The sequence below is a fragment of the Oncorhynchus clarkii genome, chromosome 18 (assembly GCF_045791955.1).
Source record: "Oncorhynchus clarkii lewisi isolate Uvic-CL-2024 chromosome 18, UVic_Ocla_1.0, whole genome shotgun sequence".
NCBI classification, from domain to species: Eukaryota; Metazoa; Chordata; class Actinopteri; order Salmoniformes; family Salmonidae; genus Oncorhynchus; species Oncorhynchus clarkii.
The window spans coordinates 13,517,393-13,531,083 of record NC_092164.1 but is presented as its reverse complement, the minus strand read 5'-3'; the positions used below and the strand labels follow the sequence as shown (position 1 = coordinate 13,531,083).

At 45.3% G+C, this 13,691-nt stretch overlaps 1 protein-coding gene across 1 annotated transcript; it reads right to left on the bottom strand.

Moving 5' to 3' along the window:
- Positions 1-8,259: 8,259 nt before the first annotated feature.
- Positions 8,260-13,691, bottom strand: LOC139372453 (C-X-C chemokine receptor type 2-like). The gene is made up of 2 exons (XM_071112177.1): positions 13,668-13,691; positions 8,260-9,722 (listed from the first exon to the last, which is right to left on the bottom strand). Exons 1-2 carry the CDS (start codon positions 13,672-13,674, stop codon positions 8,650-8,652), a joined length of 1,080 nt encoding a protein of 359 aa, XP_070968278.1. The 5' UTR covers positions 13,675-13,691; the 3' UTR covers positions 8,260-8,649.

Genomic DNA, 13,691 nt, shown 5'->3' with positions numbered 1-13,691 from the left:
TAAAGCAAGCTTGGGCCCAACTAGTCAAGTAGTATGTTAAGTGGGGGACTATCATAGATTTGAAGTACAGTTTTGTTACCTCTGTAGTCAAACAATTTCATATGTTTTGGAAATTTGCTAGGTTGAATTTGGTTATTTGAGTTACCGTTTTCATTTGCTTTTTAAAAGAGCGGATGGAATCAAGTATGATGCCAAGGTCCTTAAAATCAGATACCACCTGGAGCTTTTCCCCTGACACATAGACATCTGTCTCAGTGGCATCAGTTGTCCTCTTTGTGAGGAACATGCAGACTGTTTTTTTTGCATTTAGATGCAAGCATGAGTCCCTGAGCAACTTTGTCACCTGAACCATTCCAGTAGTGGGTTCTTGTGTAGCTTGTTTGCTATTTGCATGCATATATCACTGTATCATCAGCATACATTGGAACTTCAGACCCTGTACAGACAGAAGGAAGATCATTAATGTACCAGCTGAACAGTATTGACCTTTGGGGCATGCCAACATTGTAGCTTAGAGTGTAAAAAGTTAGTTTTGACTGTTACACTGATGAGACAGCACTAACCTTTTTAAAGGTTTTAGATTTGATAAACAACAGGTTTGTTTTTACTAACTTTATGCAACAGGTTGAAATGATAAGATTGCTGGAAAGGGGTTTGTTTATTGTTTATTTTAGGTGTCATTTTCACTTAATTAAACACTGTATTAATCTGATGTGTTTTGAGTAGGGTTCTTTCTTCCGGGACTGATGGAAGTCACCTACAGTATGTATGTTACGGGAGACGTAGGGGAACACGTCTCAAACAACTTTTTATTAAATTCCTGGGATTAAATATCACTAATTCCTTACGCTGAGAAATGTACTACATTTGCGACAGAAGAAATGTTACATTTAGAGGGGTAACAGGAACAATCTAAGGAAAAACGGCTATCACATATTTGTTGGACATTGGTCTAGTAACAATACCAGGATAATTGTATCTAAGGGTAGCGAATGCTATATTAAGCTTACATAAACATTGAGGTAGATTTAAAACCATTGATTAATGATTAATGATTTGAGGCAGTACAGTGGATTTATCATTATTATCAGGTTTTGTTTGTAGTTGAAACTTTTGGGTTGCTGAATCGGTGTGGTATAATGAATGCTAACAAAGTGTTTTGTGTTTTTTCTAGGAAAACTGGGGTTTCGTTGTCTCTCTGTGAAATGTTTCCTGGGGCTATAATCTTGGGGAGAGTGAGTGAGATTGAGGCCGTAACCTACCAAAGAAATAAGGCCTGGCAAGTTTTGGTTTGTTTTTACCTTAAGGTTTGCAAATACCCACACACAACACATTTGTTATGACTATTTGTTGGTGTTTTTAAAATACTATGTTTGATTTGTGTGTTCTATTTCTTTTGAGTTTAGTGAGTTTTCCTGTTGTCAAGGGGCACGCACACACATGGAATTTGTTTAATTTTTGAGTTTTTATTAAACGTGTGAATTCTTTTGATAAAGGAATGTACTGGAAACCTGGGATACAACACGTATGAACTGTTTGGCTGTTCATTCATTTGTCTAATGTAGTAAGAAACACTTCTCTGAAGGGTTTGTATGACCTCTGACCTCTGTCATGACTTTCCATTGTGGTTTGATCACCCTCATTGGAAAGCCATTTGGATAATGAATGTAAGGTCATTTTATAATATGGATTTCAAGGTCATTTGTAATATTGATAATTATGATGACGTTTATAGTTCTTAGCCATCTTTGTGATTTGGATAAATGTGGAGATGAGGGCGTTGCCTTTGACTAAGGGTAGGCTGCCTTAAGTCTATATTTCCTATGACCATATGGGTACAATCAATTTTCTTTATGGAGTTCTTAAGAGTAGTGATTTTAATTTGATTTTGTCATTTGAAATGTTTTATTTTTTGACCAGTAGTGTTTGTTTTTACAAATTACTCTCATGGAGAGTTATGTCTTAAAAACGGGGAGGATTCAGTCCTATGATGTTTTGGATTGAAGTTCACGCACCTTGAGGAGTGTATGGAGTGATATGTGAAGAAGTGTATTGTTGTGGTGTTTGTTCTGTTCTATTCCCGATGGGTTATAGGTCTAACTTCCTGATCCTGTGGTTCTGCGATGAAGTTGACAGTGTGATGGGGAGTATAAGCCAATTGGAAAGAATAGTTTCAATAGAATGTGTTGTTATTCTCTTTGACATATGTTTAGACATTTGTATTAAGAATAATTGGTAAAAGTCATAATTTATCATATAGTTAATGAACTGAACTAAACTGTTGTTCTGATCTGTCCTCTCGAGGTTATCATGAAAAGTGACATCAGACTGTATCTAAATGCATGAAAGAGATAATTGGACAGAACAGTGTGTGTACCTCAAACCCCCCTCTAACTGGCTGAAGAAGAGTGACAAAGGCGATCAATATGGCCCTGTCCGCACCACTTCTACTGACAGAAATGAGCCGAGCCAGCAACCAGTGTACAGCATCCGATCTAAGCTATCAACTGCTTTTCTCTCATGTTTTTCCCAGGAGTGTGAGAGGAGTCCACGTGGAGTGAGCATGGGGAGAAATCTGTTCTAAACTTCTCTTATGTTTCTGATATACTGGTTGACGAATGGACAAGACATCATGGGTGGTAAAGGTGATGGCGGCTCAGCTGAGACATTGACATTGGGAGTATTCATGGCCATCCACTTTGAGGTGGAAAGCATGTCCAGCTAAATGCTTATTGAAATTCTCATTTATAGTGGATTTATTGGTAGTGACAGTGTTTCCTAGCCTCAGTGCAGTGGGCAGCTGGGAGGAGGTGCTCTTATTCCCCATGGACTTTACAATGTACCAGAACTTTTTTGAGTTTGTACTACAGGATGCAAATTTCTGTTTGAAAAAGCTAGCCTTAGCTTTCCTAATTCCCTGGTGTGTTTGTGTGTGTACTGTATGTGAGAATATGCCTACATCATGTGTGTGTTTGAGCTACTCTGCTGGCTTCCTCGAGCTGATTAGTTCAAGGTTGGTAAGGAAGTGCTTAAATAAAGACTTCCTCTAATTTTGTTTATTTATATTCCCATATTATTTGAACTGCGGTTCTCTACTCTGGCTTCCTATCATGGAATATCAGCTGCACTTTCTAGGAGTCAGAAATTACCTGGTATGTACTAAGAAACAACATGGTCAAATTATAATTGCACAGTAATAACACATGCCCTACTTGTTTGTTTCTTTGGGATTCATCCCCAGTGCATGTTTGATTGAATTCCACCCATGTTTTGCATGTCGGAGGAGGGGGTTGCAGTTGCATCAGAGTGACCTCATCACGTTGCAGGGTTGGATAATGCCTCTCTGGGGGGGAGAAGTTAAGGATGTTGAGAACCGAGCCTTCTCCTATACATAGGCTGAAGGACCCTTGCTGCTCCTGCTTAAAACCACAATTTTCATGTTTACAGCTCATTGGTCAAGCCTGACCAGTAACAGAATCAAAACATTACATCACATACAGTCACACATATGCTCTCTCTCTCTCTCTCTCTCTCTCTCTCTCTCTCTCTCTCTCTCTCTCTCACTGCTATTCCTTGTGCTATGCTCACCAAGGAATAACAGTGTTTGGAATAAGGCCTATAAAACACATCTGTCCAATCCCTGGAGTAAGACCAGGTTCATAATGAGGTTGATATGCAGTAGGTGTGGAGTAGTATATCTGTAGGTCTGTCAGTCTCTCTGGGGGACTGGTTCAATGCCAGAACACCACTCATACAGAGAAGAACCAACTTTTATGTCATGTTTATTTGCTCTAACGTTTAATGTGATAATCACTCATAATGAAACTGTACGTTGACTACAGTAGCTGAGAACAAGCATCTGTGCTAGTTGAAGAGGAATATGGAGCAGCTGGCAGAGAGTACCATGTGTGAAATGGGTGTCTCACACACACACCTTCTCATGTTTATCCACACACACACACACACACACACACACACACACACACACACACACACACACACACACACACACACACACACACACACACACACACACACACACAGAGAGAGACACAGAGAGACCCAGAGAGACATCTACTCATGTTCAGCCACACACCTTACTCATGTTTTTCTGACAGCCTGTTGTGCTGGGAGCATGTCACACATACGCGCACACACACACACACACACATCTGGCACTCTGCTAAGGTGATTACATTTTAAAATCTGTTCCTAAGTATTCCCACTCATAATAGTGACTATGTTTTAGTCAAATATTATATCTGTTTGGGTCAATTTGCAGTCCACAAATTATTTGTAATTGTGTTCTGGCCCCCTGACCATCCGCTCAAGAAAAATTTGTCCCGAAGCTGAATCTAGTTGATGATCCTGCCCTAGAGGCCGGAGTGTGTTTGATCTGTCAGCAGGCTGTCCAGGGCTGATGACATGCTTGAGGCCACCCAAAGACCTTGGCTGTCACGCTCTGACCTGAGATATCTCTGTTTTCTTTATATTTTGGTTAGGTCAGGGTGTGACGAGGGTGGATATGATAGTTTTTGTATTTTCTAGGGTTTTGTATGTCTAGGGGTTTTGTAGGTCTAGGTCATTTTTATGTCTATGGTGGCCTGAGATGGTTCCCAATCAGAGGCAGCTGTTTATCATTGTCTCTGATTGGGGATCATATTTAGGTAGCCATTTTCCCTTTTGTGTTCGTGGGTTCTTGTCTATGTGTAGTTGCCTGTCATCAGTCATTTGTATAACTTCACGTGTAATTTTGTTATTTTGGTTAGTTTGTTCAGTGTTCATTCTTAATATAATAAAGAATGTACGCATACCACGCTGCGCCTTGGTCTCCTTCGTACGACTAACGTGACATTGGAACCTTGGGAAAGAACATGGTGGGTTCATTGTGTTTTTTTTAGGTGTGTTTGTGAGTGTATGTAAAATTAATACGGCTTGCGTCATGGACAACAAATCTTATCATAGCCTAATTTCCAATTAGTTCCACAGTTTCTCTTGAAAACGTGTCTCTAAGTCAATTTTGGCACTGCTCAATTGCATTTTCCATCTTTTGCAGCCATAACCAAGTGAAATGGCCACAGAAACAGACCATTCTTCCAGGCTGTTAGTTTAACATCTCCCTAAAGCTCCCTTCAAGCTACGATATGTACGTTTTGGGGCAACCCAACCATAATTCACATAGAAATGTTAGTTATAGATCTGTCATTCTCATTTAAAGTAAATCTAAGAAGCGGTAGGTCTGTTCTATGTGCGCTACTTTCAATGCTTCCCATTCCTAAGTTTTGTTATTTGTGTCTTTTAATTTCAGTTTTGTACAATAGCTTGAAAAATCGTTTTGGTTATGTAAAATATATTAGGTGAACTATTAGAATTTTAGCAACCAGGAAATGGCAGAGCATCTCTTAGGCCCTTGGGGAGCATGTAGGTGATGAGTGCTGCATTGTTGTGTTGGAGTTAGGAACCTCTCTGTCAGTGGGAATCATCTCTCTCCCAGGGGGCCCCTATCTGATAATTATTTTGGTCAGGGGTCAGGCCCAGGAATTTGTCATGGATGTATTACACAATGGCCGCTACAGGACTGTGTGTGAGGTAGAGGTGGAATACTCCGGAATACACAGCGAAACTGTGGCCACCTGCTCCAAACCTGTAGTGTTGGACTAGAAGTCTTGTACAGATTATTTTTAAAGGATGACAAGAAAGCTTTTGCTTTCAGGAAGAGAGAGGAGGTCATGTGAAGAGCGATGAGGAGAAAGAGAAGGAGAGACAGGAAGAGAGAAGAGGTCATGTGAAGAGGGATGAGGAGAAAGAGAAGGAGAGACAGGAAGAGAGAGGAGGTCATGTGAAGAGGGATGAGGAGATAGAGAAGGAGAGACAGGAAGAGAGAGGAGGTCATGTGAGGAGGGATGAGAAGATAGAGAAGGATAAATAGGAAGAGAGAGGAGGTTATGTGAAGAGGGATGAGGAGAAAGAGAGACAGGAAGAGAGAGGAGGTCATGTAAAGAGGGATGAGGAGATAGAGACAGTAAGAGAGGAGGTTATGTGAAGAGGGATGAGGAGAAAGAGAGACAGGAAGAGAGCGGAGGTCATGTGAAGAGCGATGAGGAGAAAGAGAAGGAGAGACAGGAAGAGAGAGGAGGTCATGTGAAGAGCGATGAGGAGAAAGAGAAGGAGAGACAGGAAGAGAGAGGAGGTCATGTGAAGAGCGATGAGGAGAAAGAGAAGGAGAGACAGGAAGAGAGAGGAGGTCATGTGAAGAGGGATGAGGAGAAAGAGAAGGAGAGACATGAAGAGAGAGGAGGTCATGTGGAGAGAAGGAGAGACAGGAAGAGAGAGGAGGTTATGAGGAGAAAGAGAAGGAGTGACATGAAGAGAGAGGTCATGTGAAGAGGGATGAGGAGATAGAGAAACAGATAAAAGGAGGGAGGATTCAATGATAAAGAGATACAGGAGAGAGAGATTGTGTAAGGGTGAGGTAGAGAGAGATACTGGGTGAGGTAGAGAGAGATACAGAATAGATTGTGTAAGGGTGTGGTAGAGAGAGATACAGGAGAGAGAGATTGTGTAAGGGTGAGGTAGAGAGAGATACTGGGTGAGGTAGAGAGAGATACTGGGTGAGGTAGAGAGAGATACAGAATAGATTGTGTAAGGGTGAGGTAGAGAGAGATACTGGGTGAGGTAGAGAGAGATACAGAAGAGATTGTGTAAGGGTGAGGTAGAGAGAGATACAGGAGAGATTGTGTAAGGGTGAGGTAGAGAGAGATACAGGAGAGAGAGATTGTGTAAGGGTGAGGTAGAGAGAGATACAGGAGAGAGAGATTGTGTAAGGGTGAGGTAGAGAGAGATACTGGGTGAGGTAGAGAGAGATACTGAAGAGATTGTGTAAGGGTGTGGTAGAGAGAAATACAGGAGAGAGATTGTGTAAGGGTGAGGTAGAGAGAGATACTGGGTGAGGTAGAGAGAGATACTGGGTGAGGTAGAGAGAGATACAGAAGAGATTGTGTAAGGGTGAGGTAGAGAGAGATACTGGGTGAGGTAGAGAGAGATACAGAAGAGATTGTGTAAGGGTGAGGTAGAGAGAGATACAGGAGAGAGAGATTGTGTAAGGGTGAGGTAGAGAGAGATACTGGGTGAGGTAGAGAGAGATACAGAAGAGATTGTGTAAGGGTGAGGTAGAGAGAGAGACAGGAGAGAGAGATTGTGTAAGGGTGAGGTATAGAGAGATACAGGAGAGAGAGATTGTGTAAGGGTGAGGTAGAGAGAGATACAGGAGAGAGAGATTGTGTAAGGGGGAGGTAGAGAGAGATACAGGAGAGAGAGATTGTGTAAGGGTGAGGTAGAGAGAGATACAGGAGAGAGAGATTGTGTAAGGGTGAGGTAGAGAGAGATACTGGGTGAGGTAGAGAGAGATACAGAAGAGATTGTGTAAGGGTGAGGTAGAGAGAGATACAGGGAGTGAGGACAGGGGGGCACAGAGTTCCTTTGCTGACTTTTTTGTCATTAGTCTACTGTTGATACAGTCCCAACATGTTTTCCTGTCAGCAGTCAAGTTTTCAAGATATTGGACTCAAGATATGTATCTTGAAAATTTGGTTGGTGACATGCAAAACATTTTGGGACTGTATCAACAGTGGAGTAATGAAAAAAATACCAAAATATAGTTTTTGATTGGATTATTCCTTCGACACACTGACTCACTGAGGGTGACAACGATGCACCAAAAAATGTATTTTCTTCTCTCTCTCTACTCCCTATCCACATCATCCAAACAGAAGACAGGTCCAATATCATAACTGTGACATACTCTGGGCAGCTTTCAAATAGTTGTGACCTCATTATGGCTGTCTTCACCAGCTAGCTAATCAGGATGCCTATGGTGCAGTCAGAGCTGGTATCCCCATTCAGACCCATGTAATGACTGCCCTCTGCTGGTGAATGGGAGTAATAGTAATTTAGTAATAACAGAACATATGGGTAATACACCGGCTGTAGGGCCTTCTTAATACCAAACACTAGAAGGGAGCCAATTATAGCCTTTCGAACCATGTATGGTGAGATAGCTTGCCTGAGACCTAAAATACATCTGCCGGCCCCTGACTAGAAGGTAACTTCTGGGGGGGGGTTTAACTCTTGAGTGTTGAAAGATTTGGAACTATTTGGTCACATCACAGTTGAGTTTACTGTGTCATTATTCCATTTGAGGAAATGTGTCTGGTGTCTTATCAAGCAGCTTTGGACAAACAACAACAGTACAGGGTATTTATTACCTAATACAACAGACAACAGAGGGCATTATATACATGTACAGACACCAGGGGCATTAGTATATGGAGGGACATTAAAGATCACATACATACAGGATCTGAGTCTGCAGCCTGATAGTGCCAGCACATATTCAATGTCAGGCAAGGAATGTTAGGTTACAATACGTTACAAAGGGACAATCTTATACGTTATTCAAAGCAGGGTTGGAGTTAATTCCATTTCAATTCCAGTCAGTTCAGAAAGTGAACCAAATTTCGATTTAAAAAATGTCCTCATTGAAAAGCATTGGAATTGGAATTTTAGAGTGCTTCCTGAATTGAGTGGAATTGAAATGGAATTGACCCCAACCCTGATTCAAAGTAATGTGGGGACAACCTGTCAGATCAATCATAACAGTCCATTCCCTTCTGAGGTCTGGGATGTGGACCTGCTAAATCCGGACGAAGACCCCCTCTCTGGTCCCCGTGACTTCCTGACCAGGGCACCCAGGTTCCCCCTGAACTTCTCCCCCACGAAGGCATACAGCACTGGGTTAACAAAGCTGTGGACCAGGGCCAGGCTGTGGGTGACCTGGAGGGCCAGGTCCACCCTGTTCCTCACAGCACAGTCGAAGCGCACCAACTTGGCCCTCATCAGGGTGTCGGCCATCACCGTCATGTGTAACGGCGTCCAGCACAGGAGGAAGGCGAACACCACGGCAATGATGACCCGCATGGCCCTGTGCTTCTGGAAGCCGCTCGTCTGCAGCAACCGGGCCACGGTGATGCTGTAGCACGCCACCATGATGACTAGTGGGAGCAGGAACCCTAGGATGTGGCGTAGGCCGCGAGTAGCGAGCCGCCAGTGGGTGGCGCTGCTGAGGTCAAAGTGCTCAGCACACCTCGTCGGACCACCTCTCTGGGGCGTGAAGGCGTCGTTGAAGAGGGCAGGGAGAGAGAGGGCGCCCCCCAGAGCCCAGATGAAGGTGCAGGCGTACCATCTGCAGGCCCTTCGGCGGCCCTTACGGGACTTGGCGGGGTGAACGATCACCAGGTAGCGGTCAACACTGATACACACCAGGAACAGGATGCTGGTGTAGAAGCTAGCCTCCATAACCAGGCTGAGGGACTTACACAGGAAGTCACCAAAGATCCAGCCGTGGAGCGTGTTAGCAGCCCAGAAGGGCAGAGTCAGAGCCAGCAGCCCGTCAGCTACAGTCAGGTGAAACAGGTAGATGTCGGATGGGGTCAGGGACTGTTGACTGAAGCCAATCACGAGCCCCACAAGTAGGTTACCAGGAACAGCCAATAGGAAGATGGCGACGTGAAGGACACACAGGAATATGACGACACCGGGATAAAGGGGCTGAGCTGCACAGGACAATGTGTTAAAGTTCAGGTCAAAGGAGGTGATGTTGAAGTAATAGGAGTCATTGGCTGAATTATAGTCATAGTCTGACTTATAATCATAGTCCAGGACCTCTGTTGGAGATGGGGAAAACAGTAGTCAGAGGGAATATTTTTATGATATGATCACTTAGTCTTATACTGTTATTCTATCTAAAGCTTCTTATACAGTCAACAGATATTCTGTACATTTCTTTCTATCCATCCCATCTTCCATCCACCCACTCAAACCCCCATCCACCCGCTCACCCAAACCTATCCATCCACCAACCCAAACCCACCCACCAAAACCTATCCATCAACCCACCCAAACCCATCCATCCATCCATCCATCCACCCAAACTCATCCACCCACCCAAACCATCAATCCATCCAAACCCAACCCTTTGTCCATTCATCCACCCAAGCCCATCCACCTAAACCCAAACCCATCCATCCATCCACCCAAACCCATCCATCCAAACTCATCCACTCATCCACCCAAACCCATCCATCCATCCAAACCCATCACTTCATCCATTTATCCACCCAAATCCATCCACCCAAACCCATCCCTTCATCCATCCACCTACTCAAACCCATCCATCCATCGATATATCCTCCAAAACCTATCCATCCACCCACTCAAACCCCTCCATCCAGCCACCCAAACCCATCCATCCAGCCACCCACCCTAATCCATCCATCCACCCATCCCAAACCCACCCATCCATCCACCCAAACCCATCCATCCATCCACCCAAACTCATCCACCCACGCAAACCCATCCATCCATCCATCCAAACCCATCACTTCATCCATTCATCCACCCAAATCTATCCACCCAAACCCATCCCTTCATCCATCCACCTACTCAAACCCATCCATCCATCGATATATCCACCAAAACCTATCCATCCACCCACTCAAACCCATCCATCCAGCCACCCAAACCCATCCATCCAGCCACCCACCCTAATCCATCCATCCACCCATCCCAAACCCACCCATCCATCCACCCACCCAAACTCATCCACCCACCCAAACCCACCCATCCATCCACCCACCCAAACCCACCCATACATCCACCCATTCACCCAAACCAATCCACCCACTCAAGCCCATCCAAACCCATCCATCCATCCACCCAAACTCATCCATCCACCCAAACCCATCCCTTCATCCACCCAAACCCATCCATCCATCGTCCCAAACCCATCCCTTCATCCATCCACCCAAACCCATCCACCCAAACCCATCCAACCATCCAAACCCATCACTTCACCCATTCATCTACCCAACCTCATCCACCCAAACCTATCCCTTTATCCATCCATCCATCCATCCACCCACCCCATCTATCCATTCATATATCCACCCAAACCTATCCATCCACACACTCAAACCCATCCATCTATCCAAAGCTATCCCTTCATCCATCCAAACCCATCCATGATCAACCCAAACCCATCAATCCACCCAAACCCATCCATCCACCCAAACCCTTCCATCCAAACCCATCCCTTCATCCATCCATCTATCCACCCAAACCCATCCATCCAAACCCATCCCTTCATCCATTCATCCACCCAAACTCATCCATCCATCCACCCAAACCCATCCATCCAAACCCATCACTTCATCCACCCAAACCCATCCATCCAGCCAAACTCATCCATCCACCCAAACCCATCCGCCTAAACTCATCCTTCCAAACTCATCCATCCATCCGCCTAAACTCATCCATCAATCCACGGAAACTCATCCATGCATCCACCCAAACCCATCCATCATCCACCCAAACTTATCCATCCATCCATCCATCCACCCACCCAAACTCATCCACCCATCAATCCATTCACCCAAACCCATCCCTTCATCCATCCAAACCCATCCATCCACTCAAACCATCCATCAAAACCCTTCCCTTCACCCACCCAAACCCATCCCTTCATCCACCCAAACCCACCCATCCATCCACCCACCAAACCCATCCATCCAAACCCATCACTTCACCCATTCATCCACCCAAACCCATCCATCCAAACCTATCCCTTCATCAATCCTTCCACCCCACACCATTCGTCCATCAATATCTCCACCCAAACCTATCCATCCACCCACTGAAACCCATCCATTTATCCAAACCCTTCCCTTCATCCACCCACCCAAACCCATCCATCCAAACCTATCCCTTTATCGATCCTTCCACTCACCCCATCCACCCATCCATATCTCCACCCAAACCTATCCATCCACCCACTCAAACCCATCCATCTATCCAAACCTATCCCTTCATCCATCCAAACCCATCCATGATCTACCCTAACCCATCCATCCACCCAAAACCATCCATAATCCAAATCAATCCCTTTATCCATTAATTCATCTATCCACCCATCCATCATCCAAATCCATCCATCCATCCACCCACACAAACCCATCCATCCACCCATCCAGCCATCTACCAAACCTATCCACCCAAATCCACCCATCCACGCAAACATATCCACCCATCCACCCTTCCATCCATCCACGCAAACCTATCCATCCACTCAAACCCATCCATCCACCCAAACCCATCCATCCAAACCCATCACTTCATCCATTCATCCACCCAAACCCATCCATCCACCCAAACCCATCCATCAATCTACCCAAACCCATCCATCCACACACTCAAACCCATCCATCTATCCAAACCTATCCCTTCATCCATCCAAACCCATCCATGATCAACCCAAACCCATCCATCCACCCAAACCATCCCTTCATCCACCCAAACCCATGCATCATCCAAATCCATTCATTCATCCATCCACCCACCCAAACCGTCCATCCACCCATCCAAACCCACCCACACATCCAGCCATCTACCAAACCTATCCACCAATCCATTCATCCACCCAAACCCACCCATCCACGCAAACCTATCCACCCATCCATCCACTCAAACCCATCCATCCATCCATCCACCCAAACCCACCCATCCACGCAAACCTATCCACCCATCCATCCACTCAAACCCATCCATCCATCCATCCAAACCCACCCATCCACGCAAACCTATCCACCCCATCCACCCATCCATATATCCACCCAAACCTATCCATCCACCCACCCAAACTCATCCATCCACCCACCCAAACCGTCCATCCACCCACCCAAACCCATCCATCCACCCATCCAAACCCACCCACACATCCAGCCATCTACCAAACCTATCCACCAATCCATTCATCCACCCAAACCCACCCATCCACGCAAACCTATCCACCCATCCATCCACTCAAACCCATCCATCCATCCATCCATCCACCCAAACCCACCCATCCACGCAAACCTATCCACCCATCCATCCACTCAAACCCATCCATCCATCCATCCATCCACCCAAACCCACCCATCCACGCAAACCTATCTACCCATCCATCCACTCAAACCCATCCATCCATCCACCCAAACCCACCCATCCACGCAAACCTATCCACCCCTCCATCCATCCACTCAAACCCATCCATCCATCCACCCATCCATCCATCCATCCACGCAAACCTATCCATCCTCCCAAACCCATCCATCCAAACCCATCCCTTCATCCATCCACCCAAACCCATCCATCCACCCAAACCCATCCATCCAAACCCATCACTTCATCCATTCATCCACCCAAACCCATCCATCCACCCAAACCCATCCATCCATCCATCCATCCACCCAAACCCATCCATCATCCACCTAAACTCATCCATCATTCACCCATTCATCCATTCAATCAAACCCATCCCTCATCTACCAAACCCATCCACCCACCCATCCACTCAAACCCATTCATCCATCCACCCAAACCCATCCATCCACCCAAACCATCCCTTCATCCACCCACCCATCCATCCACCCATCCTCTATCCACCCAAACCCATCCATCCATCCAAACACATCCCATCCATCCACCCAACCCATCCATCCATCCATCCACCCAAACCCATCCATCCATCCATCTGAATTTCATGAGTATGTACAAACTATATAAGTTCTCACCTGTCATCTTTGCATCCAGTTCTA